Source organism: Alligator mississippiensis, chromosome 5, assembly GCF_030867095.1.
Source record: "Alligator mississippiensis isolate rAllMis1 chromosome 5, rAllMis1, whole genome shotgun sequence".
In the NCBI taxonomy this organism is placed as follows: domain Eukaryota; kingdom Metazoa; phylum Chordata; order Crocodylia; family Alligatoridae; genus Alligator; species Alligator mississippiensis.
This window is the reverse complement of record NC_081828.1, coordinates 189,685,206-189,708,573: the sequence shown is the minus strand read 5'-3', so window position 1 is coordinate 189,708,573 and position 23,368 is coordinate 189,685,206. Positions and strand designations below refer to the sequence as shown.

The window sequence follows — 23,368 nt, the reverse complement described above, 5'->3', positions numbered from 1 at the left end:
ATCAGCCAATACCCTGAAAAACTCATAGCCAAGTTTCAGAAAATTAAGACCCAGATTCATGAAGACATTTAGGCACCATCTCTCAATGAATGCAGTAGGGATTAGGTGTGTAAATACCAGGGCTGTCAATTAATCACGATTAACATGTTAAATGTTGTTCACGTTAATTTTTTTAAACACATTAATCGCACATATGGTTATAGAGCCTGAGCCCGGGCTCTGCTCCACCACTATCACTGCTGCCTCCAGACCACCCTGCGGGGCAGCGGTGGCAGCACAGAGAACCACGGGGCAGCATGGGCATGGGCTCCAGGTGGCTGCAGCAAGAAGAGGAAAGGTGCACAGACACGCAGCCACAGCCTGCAGACAACCAGGAACACAGCCTGGCAGTACGTGGAGCATTGCCCAGCAGGTAAGTCTGTGGAGGGAAGGGACAGATTGAGGCCCCCGGAGTGGAGGAAGTGGGGCAAAGGATGGGTGAATGGGGCCCCTGTTGTGGGACAGCCAGAGCCACAGGCAACTTGTCCAAGGGTGCACACCCACTGCCACATGCACCCCAGGGGAAGCATACGCAGGGCAGAGGCAGGCTGCAGCTGTGGGCTGGGGCTCTGCACCCTGCTGCCATTGCCCTGGGAGCCACATAACACAGTGCTGTGCCTCCCACCACTGGATGGGCAGGGGACGCAGCACAGCCAGCACACGGCTCCTGGGGCAAAAGCAGCAAGGCACAGAGCCCCAGCCTGCCTCTACCCCGTGCACAAAGCCATGCCCCCCATGCCTCCCCCTGCACAGTAGTGGAAGCCCCCCTATGCCCTTGGACAAACCGCAGCTCCATCCTACAACCCACCCCAGCCCCACGCCCCATTTACCCCAGCCTCTACCCTACTCCCTTCCTCACCCTTGGGCCCTCAACCTGCCCCCCATCCCTTTCCTCCCCCCCACACACACTTACCTGCTGGGGGGAGAGGGAGAGAGAGTGTTCCTCACTCCCAAGCCACAGGCCCCCCATCCCTGCTGCTGTCCCTCACTCCTGATCACCAGTACCCCACATCCTGCCAGGGTATATGGGAACCCCACTTCCCAGGCTCCAAACCCCACACACCTCCAAACTCTCCCCCAACACACATACCCCACATCCACACCATACTAAGTACCTGCATAACTTTGCATAACTGAGGTTTTCTGCACATAACTTTGAGCTTCCAGCTGTGTGATTAAAGTCACGATTAGCTGAGACTGATCTTTCTAATCACACAATCACGATCATATTTTTTAACCATTTGACAGCCCTAGTAAATACCTTTGCTCATCTGTACCCAAAATATTTCTACAGCAAAGAACACAGGCAAGATCTTCATCACTGAATTGCTTGACCTTTTTGCAGCTTTCTACTTAGTAAAGAAAGAAAACAAAATGTATTAATAAGCTGCTTATGTGGCAAAGCAACAGTTGATACCTCAACAGTTTGGCGATTCCAGTCATTTCTCTCCTGCAAAAAACTCGAGTGGCAATGAGTAACTTGTTCTGCTTTTCAAAGACCTTCACTTATGGGATCTCACAGCAAGAGTCCCAATCCTAACCCACCTGGCTGTGCTGGCAGAAGTCTACAGTGTGAATGCAGTTATGCCAACAAAAATTCATTGTTTTATTTAAAGGGATGTGTTCATTAACAGTACTGGTACAAAGGTGCAGCTCTGGCAGTATAGCAGCATCTATACTGAGAACCCTTTGCAAGTGTAGCCCAATATAATGTTCCTGTTATTGGCATGGTAAGGGGTCTCATTCTAAGTTTTCTGTCTTTTTTCCCCTTAGAAAAAACAGATTATGGATACAGTTGGCATGGTGACCTGGGTACATTTATCCTATGGTCATTACTGTAGCTGTGTAGTGTAGACATAACACAGTTAGCCTTCAACTAAGCAACTCACGAACACCAAGCATCACAGTAACCTGAGGCTCAGAATGAGCAAATTGCCCACTATTTACTCAGCTTTCCAGATGGGTTTTGAAAGCTACTGAGGTGATTTCTACATTGATGCTTTGGTGTTTTAGCATGACTAACATCAACCCTTTCTCAAGAATGAAGCGAAGTATGGATAGACTATAATTTGTGATTGTAGAGGGAACAAAAGCAGCTCATGTATCAGGCTGGTTGGGAAGAGGTCCAATGTCAGTCAAACTTCAGTGCAAGTATACTGAACTCTGCATTGCTGCATCCATACTGCTACTAGTTACTGCACTGTAGCTGTGCCATTAGACAAAGCCCATGGTTTGTTCTAACCAACATCTGTTCTTTGAGGTAGCTGACAACAGACACTTCCAGATACTAAATAGTTCTTAGCTCATCCAAGTCACAGGGGACAAGTTATCCAAGTCTCCTTTGAGACACAGTAGGATACATACAAGACTTCAGTGCAGCAGCAGAGGAGTAGGGAAGTACAGGTTTTCCCCAACAGCTAACTATATGACTGCTATTCCGAGCTGATGATACTATAGTCATCATTGTGGGCTGAAGTGCATTGGATTATTATAAAGGGTTGTCAGAAAAAGTAACAAGTTTAATATAGCCAAACCTGGCTAGCTTTAATGGCCTTTTTGACAAGAGTTACATTTGCTGTGCAATCAGCCCCTTTAAAGCACTCTACAGCCATACCCAAACGGAAGAGCACAGCTGCAGAGAGCTCCAATCACACAAAAAATTAACCCAGACTGTGTGAGGGTTCAAATGGTATAAGGAGCCATGAGTGAGACTGGGGAGCTGTACTTCTGTCTGCACCTAGAGAGAGTGAAAGGGAGTTGCACACAGTCAAGAGAGAGGGCTAAGATCTGGAATAACCTTGACAGACTACAGAAATGGCTTGCCATTGATCAGATGAGATCAACAAGGGCAAAGGCAAGTGTGTAGTCCTAGACTTGAGATGGAATAACTGCCTGTACACATATAGACTGGAAGTGACTGGCTAAAGTATAGTACTGCAGAGGACTATGGGGTTACAGTAGTTTACCACTGTGGAAAAAAAATTCATTAGTCTATACAAGCAAACCCTCTGAGACAACAGGCCGTAAGAGCCAACAAGGTAATCTTGTTGCAAAGGAGTGTCACTTGCAAATGAAGAGAAGTGATTCTTCTACTCTATTCAGGCCTCACTCAGAGAACTGTGTCCTGTTTTGAGTCCCACATTTCAAGAATGATGCAGACAGCTTAGAAAGAGAGTCCAGCACAGAGACAAAAAGGAATTATTAGGGGCCTGAGAGCGAAGACAAGATTTAGGAGGAAAGGGTGAAAAAGCTAGCGTAATTTAGCCTGGAGGGGGTTTTTTTGGCAGGGGGTAGGGCAAGGTTGGGGGATTTGATACATCTGCAAATATTTGAATGACAAATCCAGAGACCAGAAATTAATTTCCCCCTGCAGCCAGAGGAAATAGAACAAGGAACAATTACCTGAAGCTGCAGCAGAGGAAGTTTAGGTTGGAGAGAAGAAACTTTGAGCCTGAGGATGGTCAAGCATTAGAACCAGCTACCTAGAGAAGCTGTGGAATCCTTGGAAGTTTTCTAGAGTAGGTTAGAGACACATGGCTAGGATGGTTTAGTCAAGAATGATCCTACCTTGAGCAGAGAGCTAGACCAGGTTAGGGGTTCCCAATGCCTTGGCCATAGCCCAGTACCAGGTCACAAAGGGCTCTCTGATGGACTAGAAGTGGCAGCAGACTGGCAAACTGTGGCCTAGAAGTGACTGGCATACTGCAGACCCAAGTATATTAAAAAAAAAAAGGGTTGGCTGCCTGCAGTATGCCATTCACTACCGGTCTGCAGTCACTTCTGGTCCTTAGCATAAAAAAAAAAAAAAAAAAGTTGGGAGCCCCTGGACTAGGTGACTTTTGAGGTCCCTTCCAGCCCTATTTTCCTATGATCCTAAAAAGGTAGTTTAGAAAGAGGAACATCAAGGAGAAGTGGTGGGTCCTGGTGGCATGAACCAGACAGGGTACTTAGGTTGTCACTAGAGGGCAAGAACATTTTAAACCCTCCCTTCTATCCCCCACTTTAAGGGCATTTATCTTCTGCAAAGAATGATGGGATGAGCAGTCACTGTACCCGAATCCTAACCTACAGTATCTTCGATAAGGGTGGGTGGAATAGGGGAAGGGACTGTCAAACTCTGTCTCTAAAGTGGGAGGAGGCATAAAACCTGAATGCTATTGAGGAAACTTCAGGGAGTGGCAAGGGATGGAACTGCAAGTAGTCATATATAGCATCACCTGTCATGGTTTCAAGTGGATAAATTAGCCACTATAGATGGTCATAAAAACTGTATTACAGGCACTGAAATACACACATGGTCATAAAATGTGTGCTTACTTCAGAGCATGGAATCCAGCACTAATGAATAAGAATGGTTTAGCAAATGTATGCTGTACCAAAGGCAGTAATACAAATCTAAAGCTTTAATGCAACATGGAGGTGTGTATTAAATAAATAATAATAATAATAATAATAATAATAATAATTACATTTACATATTAACTTGCTACATTAACAGTAAGAGATACAGTACTTCGTAAAAACAGCTAGCACGTTTAAATTTTCAAATTTTCATAATGTTTCCTAGCAAGTGTGGACAAAAGTTGAAAACAAGGTTTCCATATGTGATTAAGTGTATTTAACCAAAAACAGCTCAAGTTGTTGCAAAATACAGATCATGTAGTGGTGACATGTACAAAAGTGCCATAGTATTAGAAAGGTATTTTAACTATGTATTTACAAGAAACCGTCCAGTAGTTCAGTTACTTGTATGTATAACAATTAGCTTTAAAAACCATAGTATCCTAGTTTTGTCATCATAACATCAGAAATAGTCACTTCATAAAAAGTGACCTTGTCTAAACTGTATAGAGAAAATATACAATAGGAAGAGGTTAGAAAAAAAAGTTGAACACTGTGGAAAAAGAATTTATTAGTCTATACAAGTCCTCTGAAACAAACCATTGGCTGTTACAGTAAACCCAAGTGAAACACTCATTGCAATAGTACTTTGCATACAGATTCAGAAGCAGTACAACTTCCCCATATTTAGTGCTTTTGTGACAGGAAGTTATAGTTCTGAACAATATCCACACAAAGCAATCATGTGATACAGACCTTCATAATCACAGGGAGCTACAGTTTTGTGATACTGAGACTGAAGTACATTATAAACATTAAGGGAAGCGTCTGTACCGAAGTGTGGCAAGTTAATTCACATGGAGAGAAGACATCATTCAAACCCTAAGCCAAAAATGAAGACTTTCTACTGCAGGACAGTCAATTGCATCATAAAAACTACAGTGCCAGAGTGCCATGAATTTAGTATAAATATCAGGATTAAAACTCCAGTTACAGCTGTCAACTGAAGCAATGATAAAACAAAACAAAACAAAAAACCAAACACCCACTAAAAACCCCCCATACAACACCCAAAATGATCCTTTCCCCTGCAATTTTTGGGTTTGTTCAACTTTTCAATGCCTCTCTTCAAGACAAGTGCAGATGATAAAACTGCAAACTGGAACAGGCCATGGTTTAGACAAGTCTGCTAAATGCATGGCATTAAACAAAACTATCTGTTTAAAAAAAGGCATGATTATGCACTTTTTTTACTATAGAGAAAAAGCTTTACCAAGAAGAGATATTACATATATAGCTTGCATCATTGTCAAAATCTTTTCAAACAACGTAGTTCTAGAATTCCAAGACTACTTAAAAAGAGAGAGAGAGAGAGAGAAAAGAGGGAGACAAAGTAGGCAGAATGCAGCAATGTGTATTTGTCAGATGGATTCGTTTAGAATAGTTACATGATGAATGTATAAGGTCATAAAATTTGAGTGCATTTTCTCTTTTTGCGCACTATTTATGCTACATATAAAAACCTGAAGAATGCAAATTGGGCATGCTTACCATAACACTTTTCAACTGGGAAAGCTGCTGAGCACATTTTTCTACAAATGTTCACTGCCATGATACAAAAACAAAGTATGTGCAAACTGCAAGGTCCCTAAAAATAGCAGTTAATGAGTTTATTTACAGAAAGATGTCACTATCTGCTTAAATATGCATGAGGATAAGCTTCCCAGAGTTTATAACATAGAGCAGTATCCACCACAGCCTGCTCCTCCGTAGCCTTCTTCCTTGTTCGATAATTTTACCCCTCTGTTTTGATTCTCACTTTCCCACAGTCCAGGAGTCTGAATGATTTTTTCAACAAGTTCTTCAAAGGCACACTGTACACCATCACATGTTTTCGCACTTGCCTCTAGAGAAAAAAAAATGCAAGAAGCAAATAAATAAAAATTTAGACTGGAAGGTATGCCCTCACTTTAAGTAGAAGAGATAGAGGTGTTTGTTTCTGTACTTGTTTTAGAATGCAGATTGAAAGTCACAGGTGAAAAAATAAAAGAGTAAATCCTAGTTTGTGACAGTTGAGCTGATATTACTCCCCCAGTTATGAGTGAGCTTTGATATCTTAATACTAAGCTGCAACTCTAGTTAACTTTAATTTGACATGTTAAGAGTCTATGTTTTAGAGTACAGCAATAAGATAACTAAGTAGGTAGGTAGGTATAGTGCAATTCCCTGTGCCCCTCCAGCCCTGCAATGCATGCCTGTGCAGGCAACCCCCACCATGGGGGCACAATCCCCAGCCCCTCCAAGCACAGCACAGAACTCACCCTCAGCTCTGTGCCATCTTCAGCACTTATAAAAAAATTCCATCTCTGGTTTTGGCTACACAAGTGCAGTATAAAGCAAGGAATGTGTCAAGTAGCAAAATTATGGCTCCACTTACAGAGCCAGGATGTCACCCTTAATCTTTATGCACATCCATTTTATTCACCTGGAATTAACCTATGAAGTGTCCATTCAAGTTAGACATGTCTAAACAAGATGGAAACACTTGTTCATAATCATAGAAAATTAGGGATGGAAGGGACCTCAGGAGATTATCTAGTCCAATCCCCTGCTCAAAGCAAGACCGTCCCTAACTAGATTATTATAGCCAGGGATTTGTTGAGCCAGGCCTTAAAAACCTCCAAGGATGAAGATACTACCACCTCTCTAGGTAACCCATTCCAGTGGTTCACCACCCTCTTAGTGAAAGTGTTACCCAATAGCCAACCTAAACTTCCCTTGCTGAAATTTGAGACCATTTCTCCTTGTTCTGTTATCTGCCACCACTCAGATTAGTCTAGCTCCATCCTCTTTGTAACCACCCTTCACGTAGTTAAAGGCTGATATCAAATCCCCCTTCAGTCTCCTCTTCTGCAGACTAAATAAGACAAGTTCCCTCCAACCTCTCATTTTAAGTCATGTGCCCCAGCCCCCTAACCTTTCAAGGGTGTTGAAGCTCAAGGTAATTTTGTAAAGCACTTGAGCAATGCAGAAGGAATCACTGTGACAGCACTTTTACACAGTTTACACACAGTAACACTGGCACCTACATAACGTAAGTTTTATGTACATCTTTAAGAACATACCTATGAACAACATGGAATGTTTTCTTGCAAATTTGAGACCTTCATTTCTGTCAACTTCCCGGTTTTCCTATAAGAAGAAAAAACATTACATGCTGTGACAAGTGTACCTGTGTAAACAGAAATAAAAGTAAGCAGACTGAAGTTACCTTATCAATCTTGTTTCCAACTAGCATTTTAACTATGTCATTCCTTGTGCAGTATGTTTCCAATTCATTTAACCAATTATCCAATTTTAAAAAGGTCTCTCTTCTTGTGACATCATAAACTAAAAGAGAATGGCAATCATCAGTTGTCTGATATAATACATTATTTTCCAAATAACGTGGTTTTCATTTCAGGAGTTGCAACAACCCCCACATTAGTTACAGAACTTCCTGAAAGTCCACACATTCTATTCTAAATTTAATTAATGTGAGAAGTAACAATTAAAACAATTCTACATCTGACAAAAGTGTGTCCATAATCATCACTGAAAACTATAACAGACTTTTGCTGAGGCAGTCTACTCAAAAGCCATCTTACCAAGAAGTACAGCACATCTACTACTACTGTTACTAGCTTGAGTATCAAATATCTATAAAATAAAATGTTTGCTGCCTTTAACTTGCATTTAAAACATAAATAGGAGGTCTGAGGTTGCAAACTTGAGAGCTTTCCTTGACACCTTTCCTTGCCAATCTACAACTGTCAAAAGCAAAACCAGCTCCAGGTAACGAGTTATTTGCACTATTGTGTGTGCATGAACTAGAACACCTCACTATAGAATGGGTTCTCACACAGAATGCAGACAGAATGAAGTGGCTTTCTGCAACCATTTAGCCACCACTGCTCGCTTGGCAAAAAAAAGTGGCTGGATTTCTACATTATAGTCCTGGCAGATGTCAAATATAAAATGGAACATGAACTGCCACCTGCTTGAAAAACAAACAAACAAACTTAAGGTAGAGCACTGGTGCCCCATATATAGATTTAAAAGTCAAGTTTATATAAAAAAAGAGAGAGAGAAATAGATGACAAGTTAGACGCATTATCTGGAGATATAAGAGCATGTTGCAAGACTTGTGATTCCATAGGTACTGGGAACATGTGCGTGCAAAAACAACATAGCCACTATTTCAAACTGCAAAGATACAGAATGCAAGATAACATAGAAAAATGCAACAGACACCACACTTATATCTACAATAGGTTTAGCTTACATAGGCTAAATTTATTGTTAAAAGCAGGTTACACATTTTTTCTTCTAGTAAGGCAACATAATGCAACAGTAAGAACTACAGTAGGCTGGTTCTTTGGTTCAGATGTTTCCTTTCACTTAAACACAGATTTCTCCCTTGTCCCCCACTTTTCCCCTACCAAGGGTCAATTCCAGGAAGCAGAACACAGAACATTAGAAGGAGAGATTGTCTTCCCTTGGAAAAAAATTATATCCACCAGTGATTAGGGTCATACAGATAGAGAAAAAGAATCAGTGATAACTAGCAACTAGTTTGTCATTAACTCTTTTGTAAGACCAGAAAATTAAAAATTTTAAAACCGCATATTAACATATCAAACTTACCTAGGATAACACCCTGTGCACCTCTATAGTAACTAGGCGTTAGTGTTCTGAACCGCTCCTGACCTGCAGTATCCTAAAGAAGAAATTCAGATGTCCATTAGATGGCTCAACAATTTATTTTTGGAAGAACACCCAAGAGAGCAAACATTCAAGCTTTGAGTACAATGCCACCAGTAGAAAAATAGAGTTTACTGACTTTATTGTAGGTCAATTTCAGATCGCTCAGTCAAGATTATACAGAGCCCAAAGTTTCTCTTTAGGAAGCAGCATTTAACAGTTCAATCATTTAAGAGATCAAATAATAAAATCTGCACACAGGAAAACATTGAACTTATTTCCAGAGTATTACTGATCTGTAGCAGGCAGGACAGCATTCCAACAAAAACTGCTACTACGGAAGTTTGTCACACAGCATAGCCTATGACAGCTAAGCCATAATCAAAGCTATTAATTGTCCAGTATCCATGAATTAGTTTCAAGCCATAGTAAACATGTTTAACTTAAGTTACAGCAAACAATGCTGCAAAGCACAGAAGTGATAATGTACTGAAGTGAAAGCTGATGTCCTTTATGACTATAAAAAGGACCTACAAGGTCTGCAAAGACCAAGTATAAGAGTGCTTACTGTATATGCCTTGTTGGGAATCTCTGAAGCTACAGTGCAAGCAACACAAAAAGCCAGACAAAGTACATCTATTAGACAAGTAATTTACATTCACAAACAATAAGCTTGTGAACTGGGAGAATGTGCTTTTATTACGATTCAAAGCTCCTCAAATTAAAAAAAACAACCTGTTGTCAATATTTTATGATTAAACATCTTAAAGAAATCCTGAAGACCGAGTCTCCTACATGAGTAAAGCACAGAACAGGAGGAAGGGAATTCTACCTCGGACCTGATCTCCAAGTATTTCTATGGTCAGTCTCCTCTCCTTCCCCAGTTCACACATTAAGAGTGGGATACCAATCTTTACAGCATACAGCAGCTACTCTTCCTCCAGGCTGTTACATGAAGATACACTTACCTCACCCTGCCAAGAGCCCACTTCCCCTATCAGTCCCTATTCAGGCTTCCTCTAACAGTATAAAGATGCTTTCCACCATGTACAAGTATATGCAATAGTACTGAAGGCTCTAACACTTAGAACATGTTTGTTTTAGGTTGAATTTAGCACCAACTGACCATCACTTGTGTTAAGGAAAATCCAGTTTTATAATAGTCTTCTACATTATATTTGTGCTTAGGAAACAGGACAGGAAAAGCCATTTCCCCTCAAATCAAGTTTACCTCTTCATGAAGCTGGTTTGCCCATTTCTCCAGGGAAGAGTATATATACACACAGATGTTGCTTGTAACATGTTTTCTTCCTTTCTAGGAAGGGCCTCCTACTCTCCCTTTTCATTTTCTTCCTCTTGTCATCATACAGCAAAATACAGTTACCCCACTGGCTCCAGTTCTTTCTCTATGCTTAGCAGGGCCTATCCTTTTTCTATCGCTACACACACATACTACTTCAGTAAGGACATTTTTGGGATTTGCCAGCTACTGCCTGCCTGAGGCAAAATCCCTATGATCTGCTTTTATTTGAAATCTTTCAAACATAAAAGAGCACAAGGAACAACTTATGATTGGTCCTCTGCCTGGGCAAAACTTGCTCACCTGCATGCTTCTTCCACTTCACATAGCAGTGAAACTTTGAAGGCAGCCTCCAGCACAAAGAAAATAACCCAAGTTCCATCAAAGAGTGCTACTAACTATGGGAGCGCGAGGGCCAATTTACAGATTGAAGACTGCACAATTGGTCTTAAGTTACTTAGAAGCCTGCACTCATTTGTTGCCACAAATTCAAAGTTCAAGTTCCTTCTCTACCTACTGAAGTGGTCATCTCCAGTACCAAACTGGAGTTACAAGAAATGCAGGTTCTTGCTGTTTTATCTGATAATTAAGTCAGTGGTTAATAGGAACAACCCTGAACTCAAGCCTTAGCACAAAGTCTTTGGGGGTTCATCTGGTATTTTTCCCTTTTCTTGTACTTCAGATGCAAAAGTGTGAGACTATTAAATTCTTGTTGCTGCAGTTGTCAGATGTTAGAGATGACATGCACACTGACTTCTTACAGATACAGACATACAAAAGACAAAAACAGGACTTTAAAATTTGGCATGCCCCCACACTGAGCCCAGTGCATGCCCAGGAAAGGCACCACATTAGCTGGACCCAGCTTGGCCAATGCCTGTATAGAGCCACCACTTCAGCAGGGCTTTTCTGACACTTAACTAATAGGTGACTCAATCAGATATTAGATAAGAGTGCGCACTTCAGTGAGGCCTTTTTGCAATCTGTACAGATGCTGCCAAATTGAACCAATGCACTGCCTCCTCTGGTAAAGCACTTTTTTTTCCCCTTCCAAGTGTGTCAATACCCACTATGTAGTATTAGTACTTATACTGAGGTTCAAAAGGCATTTGGTGTTTACTAAAGCATATTAAGAAAGCCTGGATGCAAAATGTCAAACTTAGTAGTAGGAAAATAGATTGAAACAATTTAACCCAAACTCAAATTTAGACTTTTCCATGTTGTTCTTCACAGTTGCCGTCTTTAGCTGTCTGATTTGCTGACAGTATCTTTCCCTAAAGAGAATTCCCCAAAAGAAGCCATTCCTATTTTCAGATTTTTATCAGACCAGACACCTGACAGAATATCTATAGAGCCAATTTACAAGTCCAGGTCCATTTTTATGAATTGGCCAATTAAAAAAAAACCCCAAAAAAACCACCACACAAAAACAACACCCCCACAAAAGCCAACATCCTTCCTTAAACTTGTTAATCCTTTCAACTGTATATTTATGTAAGAGTCAACACTACTAGAACAGAGCACTGAAATAATAGCGAGTGTTTTATCCAGAACTTACCCATATTGCCAGCTTAGCTTTATTTCCATCAACTGAAATAGTTTTCACCTTGAAGTCAACACCTGGAAGAGCAAAAAAAGAAAAAAAAAAATACAAAAAATAGAAAAAAAGTCTTAGATTTTCTTACAAATGTGCATCACTTTTTTTAATAAGCTAAAGGAAGAAAACTGCAGCTTAGAACTGAAGTTGTACTTTGCGAGAACAAGTGGAATGGACCAAGGTATTTCTCATAATTACTATTTGTCCCCTTCCGCATAACCTTCTGAACTTTCAGATTCAAAGCAAATCCCAAAATATGGGATTATGCATAAAAATTGACTTAAAAAGATTCTAGGAACAGAAATTGCAGGTATTACATTTCTTCCAGGAAGTGGGGTACTAACAATATTTAACATTATTTAAAATGCACTCCATGCTTTCTTTCCTTCTAGGTTTGTTGGCTGTAGGCCTTGTTTGTCTAAGGGCATACACAGGCAGACAAGGTTCTTTGGGTAAATGTGGTATCTCTTATTAGACCAACTAAGTAGTTGGAAAAATTGTTCTTTGCAAGCTTTTGAGTACAAAAGAAGGATGTTTGTACCCAGAAGCTTGCAAAGAACAATTTTTCCAACTACTTAGTTGGTCTAATAAGAGATACCACATTTACCCAAAGAACCTTGTCTGCTGCTTTCCTTTTAAACATTTTGCTCCACTTTACAATTTCAAATTTCTAGCTTTTCTTGTGTACATCAGCTATTCCAAAGCTGAATTTAAATCAAGCAGTTTTAACTAAAGACTCCTATAGTTTTAACAAAAGACTCCTATACTGCAACTGGGGGGGGAAGGGGCGCGCAGCGCAGGAACAACCCACAAACAAAACCAAGAGGCCATTTGAGATCATTAAGTATTGCTAAGTCAAACTCTCAGCTTGCCACTCCCAAGATTATCAAAAGCAACAAGGCGGAACTAGAATAAGTGGCTATGATACTATGACTCGCATTATACAAAGTCATCATCTAGTTTGATCTCAATAGTCTTTTCTGGCCTTAAGTACTATGATAGTTTTACAGCGTTTTCAAAGACCACTCAGATAAAACAGTAAAGAATCTGGAAGAATACTGGTAATTCCACATCTTCCTCAAATACTACACACCCTTCTTTTATATATGCACCTAGTTTTTGGTAAGCAAAATAAAGAAAAAAAAAAAAGATTTTTTCCAGAACTACCTGTATAGGGCAGGGACAGGAACTAATCTTCAGCTGCCTCACCCTCCCTTTCCTACTTAACTAAAGCTGAAAACTTAGCTGCTACTGAAGATTGGTCTGCCATGCTCAGTTCGATTTAGAACAATCCTAAAAATAATACTGTCTGATTTTCAATAGTTTGGCATCAAAACTCTGCTCTTATGATTCTACTTTCTAATGGGAAAGCAGATACTGCTATGCAGTTTAGCAAACGGCACTTTTGAGAAAAACCACCAAGGGAGTGAACATGGACTTGTCATTTTAGAATGGAGAAATGTACAAATTTTCTACACTTCCATAGAGTTCTCTGGGGACAGAGTGCCAGACTGCAAGGGGCTGGGGAGAGCGGGAGGAGGGCGGTCAGGCAGGAAACACATGCACATGGCTGCCAGCCTGGAAAGCAGCTACCACAGACAAGGGGGGGGGGGGGGGGGTGTGTGGAGGGGGGGCGGCAGCAGCAGCACCCTGAAATTGAGGCCCCCACAGGGAGGGAGTTGGGCAGGGCTGGGGCTGCTACCCAGCCAGGTGGTGGTCAAGGGCAGAATGCGCAGGCCCACTGGGGACTGGGACAGGGTCACAGGCAGCTCATGGGGGGGGGGGGGGAAAATGGCTCCCTGCCACAGCACACACTCCCAGAAGGGCCGGGGGGGGGGGGAGGAGATGTGTGCCCCCCAGATCTGTGCACAAGACAGGGGTGGGCTGCCTGCTGCAGCCTTGGGTTCCCCACCCTGCTACCCTCCCTCTGGAGCCTCCGCAGCCCAGCGGGCAGGACCTGGCACGGCAGAGCAGGGCTGGGCTGAGCAGCTCCTTGCCACTGTGAGCCCCGCATGACCCTGGTGAGGCACCTCCTGCCTGCCCAGCAGCAGTGGGGTGGCAGCACAGAGTTGTGCCCCTTGCTGCTGCTGGGCAGGCAGGGGCACCTCACGAGGGCAGCACAGGGCTCACAGCAACAAAGTTTCCCTGCCCAGCCCTGTTCTGCTCTGTCCTGCCTGCAGAGGCCCCACGAGCTGGGCAGTAGGTCAAGGAACCTGAGCCTGCAGCCCACACCCACCCCTGCCCACGGCCTCCTCTCTGGCCGTGCCACTAACGAGGAAGAGGGAGCCAGGCTCTGTGCTCTTCTCCCCGTCTGGCTGGTAGCAGCTGCCACTGACCATGGGCAGCAGCCAGGGCTCAGACACTACTGTGGGGAGGAGGGGGCTGCAAACCTGGGTCCCTGGCCCTGTACCCGTGGCAGTTGGGGGCCCCCTCTGGCAGGGCTGGTGGGGATGGGGGGCCTGCAGGTGGGGAGTGATGGGCACCAGCATATCAGGGCTGCTCAGCACCACAAAGCAGGAAGGGGTGGGGGGAAATAGCCACAGCTGGACCTGTGTCCTAGTGAGCAAAGGGGGTAGGGGAAGCTGAGTTTCCATGATAAAAAAAACCCCCAAAATCAAATGCCAAAATTTACAGGTGTTTAGAATTTATTTTATTATATCATAGCAATTAAGGCACTGGTAGGCTTTGAAATCGCTTTAAAAATTGTAAATATATCAATAAAACATTGTGTGTTCAACTGACAGCTATACACATAGCAGCATTTCATTTTAATTGTGGATTTGGGGTTGGTTTTTTTGTTTTTAAATCAGAAAAAAAACCCACCACAAAACAAAACAAAAAAACAGGATCCCTCATTATGAGGGTACTTGAAACCTTCTCTCACATACAAATACTGCATCTTAAAATTAAGGTGTGCGCCCTAAACATTTGATAGACATTTTTCTCATTCTAAAAACTCACACTAGCTTTTTTCTAGTTCTACTTTGATATAGTAGACCCAGGAACAGGCTCAAGATTTCTCCATTAATTACAGTTATTCAGATTGTACAGACTTGAAGATACACATGCTTCTTTGGCAATAAGTCCTTTGATCAGGATGGAATTCCATATTTTTCCAAGTTAGTACTAACAGACTCTTTAAAAGTTTTTCTTGGAGTATTTAATAAAATAATGTTAAGGTTGCAATTTTTTTAAATGTATGATTATATGCCATTTTTCTTTAATACTTTTACAGCATTCTAATTACTTATTTGGAATCAAACTATATTTTAAGCCCTTTGAAAGTGATAAGGAGTAAAGGCAACAGAAGGTGTAAATAAGAGACTTACTTTTACAAGAAGCCACTTCTTACTCTACACCTGCTTGCTCAGCTGAACTAGGTTTCCGGCAAGCTGCAGAGGTCTTGAAAACTAACAGAATTTTTTTTAAAGGCCTGTACAACTTGATGAACATAGCAATGTCATGTAAAACAGATATAGAGACTATCAACTAATAAGTGTTTAAGCTATTACTATCTTATTTTAGTCTTTGTTCATTTGTTTGAATGAGAAACCTTTTTATAGAGAATTATGACCTTGCAAGAGAGCACCGACGTTTGTTACTCTAGTAGGTTTTACAACATGCCATTGCGAAGGGGGTCAAACAATTAACATCTACTGATACAAGACAAGCAGACAACATAATCCACAGACTCAGAACACAGCAATTTCTTATGTTAGTACTGCAGCTTGCTTCCCCTTTGCCCCCATCCAGAAAGATCAAAAGATCATCATACACATCTATTTAACATCATGCAATTTAATATACTGGTACTACTGAAAGTTTCCTGTGGTGGAATGTAACATTTTGATAGCAATTATACTGCAGAACAATGTCACGAGGGAGCAGATAACCAACTGAAGCTAGTGGGGAAGTCAATCATATTTAGGATTTGCTTACCCTAGAAGCTACATGGTCATGCAAGAGTATTTTGGGATAACGGACTGTTTATATTTGCATTTTATAGTGCACCCTAACAACCATGTCTAAATTCACAGTTGCATAGTTAGCCACCATAAAGGTGAAACCCTAGTCTGAGTAAATCAGTGACAAAACTCTCATTGATTTCACTGGGACCAGGATTTTACTCGCCGTTTACTTATACCAGACATACAAGGAGGAACTCAGACTTTCTACTCAAAAACAATCTTCAGCCATTAGAGCTGAACAAAGTAGTCCTTATCCTGCAGGTAGCTGCCATTTTAAAATGTGCTGAAAGAAGTGAACCTCAAATCCAATCCAGCAGGCAGCAATTTCCACATGATACTGCACAGGAGTGGCATCCCTCAGTTTCACGTTATACTACAACAGTGACCTGGCTCAGGTTAATGCAGCTGAAGAAAGTTTAGAACAACCGAAGGACAAGAGGCAACCAGAGACCTCTAAGGTGAGATAAGCTCACAAATCCTGCCACAGCTGTGCTAAAACTTCAAGGCCTACCAAAAGCGGTTGTGCAGGCACGGTCTATATTAAAATACACAACTAGATCAGAACAATTACGCCTTTGCAGACAACACTAGGAGAACAAGCAGCCAACAATTTGCCAATGCAGCCCTATCCCAAAACAGATTAAGTCTTGCACTCTGTACTTGTTTCACAAGTTAGGTTTGTTGCCAGAAACAAACTTTGTTCTATTTTGGGGGAAGAAGTTCTATTAACATAAATCAGTTTAGGAGTAGATGTCTGAAAGAATGTAGGCATCTCAAACTTTCAGTCACCTTCTTGCTTAGAAGTCCTGAGTTAGAGACAGTTGGCTCATAAGCAAGTCATTGGAGGAGGCCGGCACTTAAGAATGTAATGCTATGTAGGTTAAAACATAGCTGCCAACACAAGAGGCTGAGGAAATAGGTGCACTTTTACCACTGCCCCTGCTGGAGACTTAAGAGCCTTACTTGCACCATCTTCAAGTATGTTTCACAATTATGAATTCTCTTGAGGGATGAGCTTATGCCAGGCCTCTCTCACAGTAAATCACTGGCTCAGCTTGAGACTAGACAACCAGACTTCTGTAGTGGCATCTACTGAAGGCAACATTTGGAATTTTGAGCAAACTCACAAGTGTCACAACGAGCTATGTCTGGTCCCTCCAGCTTCTACTCTTACACACCTTCCTCCCAACCATGCTCTTTAGCGTCATAGACAAACAAACACTCATCTACACAAGATAATAGTCAAACTCTTATTTGAAACTCGTTTTATAATAAAGACCGCCTTGTTCTTGTTCAGCTTAAGTTACAAGTGTATTAGTATGATACATTTTCATCTTCCGTGCTCGCATTTTGAGTTTTCAGTGTGATTTCACAGGGAATGCTTTATTGGAGTTGTAAAAGATGGATGCCTGGAAGCATGGGAAGCAGTGGAGATGTTTAATAGGGGATCTACATAAAATGTTTAGAATTAATGTCCCAAGACATTGGGATATTGGTCCCAAGATGGTGACATGGGGGTGGAGCACCTGTGAAGGGGTGGGGCTACCTATGCAGCCCTCAACAGTTTGCCAAAACTGGGTAAGTAGCCCTCTGCCTGAAATAATTGCCCACCCCTGCCTTAGGTGATCTTTGCTGGCTTTAGTTACTATCTATAAGAGTCATTGATGATAACTGTAAAACTAAGGTTGCAGTCATTGCACACAGGTTATAGTGGAGCATATTCAGAAGGAAAAGTTCAGTTTGTACATGTAATTTGTGCATCCCTTTGAGGGCTTTTCAACCATGAAGCCAATTAGTAATGTTTGCTTGAGTTTGCACATGGCACTGCCGCTTACCTGGAGGCCCATTATGGCAGTGACGGCCACTGCCTCCAAAACCTCCCGCTGTCACCATGGAGCTGTGCCTGGAGCTGTGTGGCCGGCTGCCAGGCAGCAGCGGCAACATGGTGGTGGCCGGGCAGCACGCAGTCATCCCCACCACCACCCTGCACTGCACCGCTGCTGCCTGCCACACAGCTCTAAGCATGGCTGTGCTGTGTGCAAACTCAAGCCCTGTCCCCTTCCCACCCCACGTATAGTCACCAATTTTTCACCTTACGCACCAACTTTAGAACATAACCCCTGTGTGAGATGCAACTCCACTGTATCTACACAACTTCCAATTTTAAGGCTATCCAAAGTAGCATCACATTGCTTGAATTCACTAACAGTTATCTATACGAAATAGTTCCTCACAATTTAAAACTTGCTGTGCTACTAGCTTTGGACATTTAATTCCATAAGTAATTAACCTACCCACAGAGTCTAGGTCTTGCACAAGAGCTCAAGTCTGTTTTTTTGAAACTGAGTTTCTAAACTCTGGAAATAAGAGTCCGTACTTGACAATTTATACAAACAGACTGAAGCAAGAACTATGTAAATAGCCATTCATCTCTAGGATGTTAATTCTAAACATTTTATGTAGCTCCCCTATTAAACACCTCCACTGATTCCCATGCTTCCAGGCATCCATCTTTTACAACTCCAATAAAGCATTCCCTGTGAAATCGACACACTGGGCAGCACAGAGGCAGCAGTGGTAGCCTCACCACAGCGTACTGCAGCACAAGCTCCAGGCGGGCAGCAGCAGAAAACACTGCCTAGCGCAGCAAGCAGGAGGGCCGCAACTGCTGCCGTTGTGGCACAGTCCCAACAGGCGAGCCCAGAGCCGGCGCAGGCCCCAGGCTGGCAGCAGCTGCAGGTCACAAACTGGTGCTGAGTGTGGGGAAAAAGCAGCCCCTCCCCCGCCCCGTGGCAGGCACCTCGCACTGCAGCCGTTCACAGCCTGCATGGGGGTGCCTGTGCCTGCTCAGGACAACCCCCATGTAGGCTGCGAGCGGCTGCAGCAGAGAGCGCAGGCCATGGGGCAGGGCCGCTTTTCCCCACTCTCTGCACCAGCTCATTCCCTGCCCTCCCCCCACTTACCTGAGCTTTCAGTGCCAGGGCAGGCCAGAAGCCCTTCCTGGGGCTTCTAGCGGGGGGGGGGGGGGGGGGGGGTGCTGCTGCTGCTGGGCAGGTCCTGCTGTTGCAGGACCCCATTGAGGATTCCCCCAAGTCCTGTCATTTTTGACAGGAACTAAGGACAGAAATTTTAATTTTCAATAATTTTTTTAGGGGCCCCATGGGCTGAATACAGCCCACAGGCCGTATTCTTCCCACCCCTAACCTAAGGGTACCTCTTTATCCACCCCAAGCTACAAGCAATGAAGAGGAAGAAAGCATTAAGAGATATCTTGTAAAAGTGTTAATTCCTAGATTACCCCTTCAAGGTCTCATAACAGCCAAAGTATTACTACTATATTGTTAACAACTGACTCCAAAGTTTCAATTACTGGGGCAGTTATGCTTTGACACCAAGATCAAGGCAATTCAGTCTTGAGGCAGCTGCAACCATTGGGTTACCTTATAGGATACCAGATAACCAACTGAATTTTTTTTTTTAAAAAGGAATCAAGTTAGAAATCTATATAAAGAATGAAGCCATTTTGTCTTAAAATTAGCATCTGTCTATCAGTAGCCACCTCCACTGATTTAAATAAAAAACAGTTTCTTCCAAGCCTTCCATCAGCACCGCTCTTGCAGTTAGGCTAACTAGTAGAGTCAACATGATCTGTGGACTCAGTTTAGATGTATATGCTCTCCAATGTTCATTTAGCTTGAGTATGGGCAACCTGCTCTAAAGTTTAACTCCCACAGGTAGATTTCTGTTCATTCTGGAGCTTCTCCTTCACAACGTCATTCATACTGGGTGAAACTGTTGTCCATACTATCCTGGCATGCCAAAGGCATAATAAGGTTGTTCCCTTTCCAGCATCTAAGGCAACCCTACTCTTTATTCAGTATTCCCTTGGCCCAGCTAGTCAAGAACTGAAGTTTGTTTTGAGGCCAGTAAAAGGATGCCCTTTTATTCGTATGTTAATTTATCTCCTCTTTTAAAAGGGGAGGAGTGGGAGACAGCAGCTGGAGACCCAATACAATGTCAAGCTTTTTGGAACAGAAAAACCACATGCCTTAGTAAAGTGTTCAAACATTTTAAGTGTTAGTTTCTTAGATCACCACCTACGCATCCAGTCCCAATACAAGTCCTATAGTTTTTATTCCTATTAAAAATAACAGTTTGCATCTTCTGTTAGCCTTGAAGAAAGAGTTTTCTAATAGCCTTTTCCACAGAGGTTGGTTCTAACAAGTTCAGGAACAACACCACTGGGGTTTTAATGATAACAAAGCTGTGGTGCAAATAAGCTGTAGCATCAACACTTCCATACTGTGTTCACTGGACATCCTTGCTTAGGAGATAAATGTACTTTTGCATTCTTGAAAGTAGAAGGCTATATGGTCTCAATCCTGGAATAATTTTGCACGTGATGCATTCTTACATCACACTCATGGTAAATGTTTCTGGACTCAGTCACAGCACATGAACTACACACTACAGATTTATAAATGCAGTAAGGAACCAATGAAAGTTGTACCTCAGTACTAGTTATACAAGCTGACAAGCTACTGTTTGCCATTACAATTACTAAGAATTTTCCAAATTAAGGTCAGCACATACTTACCAATTGTTGCTGCAAGTTCTGGGTCAAATGTATCATCTGTGAACCGCAACAGAAGGCTGATGGAGGTAAAATAAAAGATATTATTAGAACATATTGTATGCTGTAACCTTCCCCCCCACCAAAAAAACAAAAACAAAACACAACACTGTAGCTTGCCAGAGAAGTGTTATTGTATACTAGCAGTCTGAAAGCAAAGTTATGCAAATATTAAATGAAGCAGATCTCCTAGAAAACAATGACATCAGAAGTACTGCAGTGCCCAACTATAACTTTAACCATATTTTGGTGAAGGAACTGTTATTTTTCCCCTTACTTCCAGTACTGAGTAAGCTTTTTTGAAGCAAGACACTATTCAGTTGTGGTCAGTCTCCCTGACCACAACTGCCCAAAACAATGTCACATGCCGTACTGCTCAGAGCAGTTTATTTCTAATGTTCTATTTTGAGTCTCCTAAGAAAGCAGTGCATAAGGAAGGTTTTACCAGATTGTGCCCTTGTGTAACATTTTTGTCCTAAATAAAAAGTTATTTTGTAACAATTAAAGTTACTCTCATGTGAAAAAAAAAAAAAGATCTACTAAATGATAGATAAGCAATGCTAAGGAATCATAGTTTTCAGAAATCACTGAAGCCCTGTGGTTGTCTGCCTACCGGAGCACCACGGAAGTTGTTTCTATTCTTAACAAGGCTCCACAGTACTTTGCTTTTTGGCACTCCCCTCCTCTCTCCCTCCCTCCCCCCCGCCCCCGCCCATTTTCTAACACAATGAGGATCTCTCAGTGAAAGTGGAAACTAGAACATTTATACAATACTTGAAGCAGGGTCTCATTAAAGGAAATCCTATAATAAAACCATTTAAAGATCTAATAGTCATTTAGCACAAGGATTTTCTTGTTTTCCCATGCTAGGCAAGCAACAACAATTATTTTTTTTAGTTTCCTACTGGCAGTCCTGTGTGCTTGTGACATGTTGATCACCATGTGGCAGACAGCTGAGAGTTGCCACCGACAGCCTGCCTTCATTTCCAAGCTGAACAAAGGGCTTATGTGAAGTGGGACATTTATACAAGAGAAGCCTGGCTTCTGCGTGCCAAGCATAAACCTGAAGGGCTGGTATGATTGGGAAAGCAACTGTGGCATTTTTTCCAGTTACAGCTTTGCTCAGGGGCTCTCTCAAGTTCAGAGGAAGTCTTCCGTTCCCCATTTCCCCGATGGCAGATAGCTCTTTGGCAGCGCCCTGATAAGTCCCAATGGAAAGTCTCTGGCCTGACTGCACTTCACCGGGTGGGTGTCGCCACAGAGGCCAGGACCACACTTCAAATGCGACAATGCTTGGGCGTTTATGGAGATCTGCTCTCTGGCTTGTTACAATCTGGCTTTGTGCAGCACGGGGGCGAGCACAGCCCCCCACACCGCCACCCCCCGGCTTCTTTTTTTACTGGGCACCAAAGGCCTGTTGATACCCAGGGACAGGCACAACCAAGTCACCCCAGTGCGGAGCAGCCGGGGTCTCCCAGCCGAGCCAGGCCCCCTTCGCAGAGGAGCAGACGGACGCGGAAGCGCTACGACACCCGGCCCGGTCCGGCCCCGCCCTCCCCTCCCCCCGCCGCCAGCAGGGCGGTAGCCGAGGCCGGGACCGGGGCCGAGGGGGGGGACCCCCCCTCCCTCCGCCACGTGCCGCAGCAATGACGTCACGCGAGAGGCGCGGCACAAGGCCTCTGTCACCACCGGCCGTTGCATCATCGCGCGGTAAACAAGCCGCTGCCCGCCCCCCCCCCCCCTTCGTGCCGGGCCCCGCGCCAGCGCTGCCCCCCACCCCCGCGCGCCCCGAGGTGTGTGGGGCAGGGGGCCTCGGCGCTCGGGGGTAGGGAGGGAGAACCCCCGGGGTGGGGGGAGGTCGGTGGCCGGGGGCGAAGCGGGGGGAGGCCGACCTGGACTTGCCGACGCCGCTCTCGCCGATGATGAGGATCTTGAGCGTGGTGAGCACGTCCTCGTCCATCCCGGCGGCGCGCGGCTCCCTGCGCAGGCGGCGGCACTGGCGGCGTCTGCGCACGCGCGCGGCACCACCCCTTTTCACTCGCCCTCCTGCGCCTGCGCCGCCGCTGCTGGGGGGGAGGGGTCTCGCAGGCGCAGGCGCAGCGGGAGGTGGAGTGTTCGCCTGGCGGAGTGCAGCGAGGCGCTCCCCGCCCCTCCCCGCCCTTGCTGCCGCGCTCACATCATGTGACTCTTCATCAGGCTTAGGGAAAGTTAAAGATGGTAAAGAGTCCCTGTATGAATAGGAAATACACCTCAGTTTTGCACACAGCAAGCTGAAGCTGGGAATCTGTCCTCTGGGTCCATGAGAGTGTCTTTGTGGGGTGTTCTCGGTTGTGCAGATCAAGCAGGATTTCTTCCTTGTTGGTGTCAAATGGCAGGCAGTGAGGTGTAGAAATCTTGTTGTTCAGCAATGACGTTTATAATCTGGTTAATAATTAATGTTTTGGGGTGAACATGACTGACGATCTACCTTGGTTACCTAGTCCCTTCCTAAGGAGGCACCTTACTCAGTGAAAGATCTTGCTGTATCGTCCTTAAGAACCTCGGGCGATACGAAGTTGAGTAGTTTGTTTCAAAGTGGAACAATTGGGCTGATGGAGACGAGGATGGCTCCGAACTCACATTTTGTAGAAGAACTCACTGCACGATCCGCTGTCCCCAGTAATTCTGGGCTCAGGCCTAGTGCAAGAAGGCACAGTTCTTTGAAAAAAAATGACTTGTGTATCCCAATCCACATCTGAAATCAGCCA

General features: G+C 43.6%; 1 protein-coding gene and 1 long non-coding RNA gene across 2 annotated transcripts in view; one reads left to right on the top strand and one right to left on the bottom strand.

The window, feature by feature from the left end:
* Positions 1-4,931: 4,931 nt before the first annotated feature.
* RAB18 (RAB18, member RAS oncogene family) lies at positions 4,932-22,642 on the bottom strand. Its single transcript, XM_006259637.4, has 7 exons — positions 22,514-22,642; positions 20,586-20,641; positions 11,982-12,043; positions 9,067-9,139; positions 7,652-7,770; positions 7,506-7,572; positions 4,932-6,286 (listed from the first exon to the last, which is right to left on the bottom strand). Exons 1-7 carry the CDS (start codon positions 22,579-22,581, stop codon positions 6,111-6,113), a joined length of 621 nt encoding a protein of 206 aa, XP_006259699.1. The 5' UTR covers positions 22,582-22,642; the 3' UTR covers positions 4,932-6,110.
* LOC102574805 (uncharacterized) overlaps positions 22,158-23,368 on the top strand; it is a 34,385-nt gene continuing 33,174 nt past the window's right edge. The window contains exon 1 of the long non-coding RNA XR_009462686.1: positions 22,158-22,331. This is a non-coding gene — a long non-coding RNA (uncharacterized LOC102574805). The remainder of the gene's footprint in view (positions 22,332-23,368) is intronic.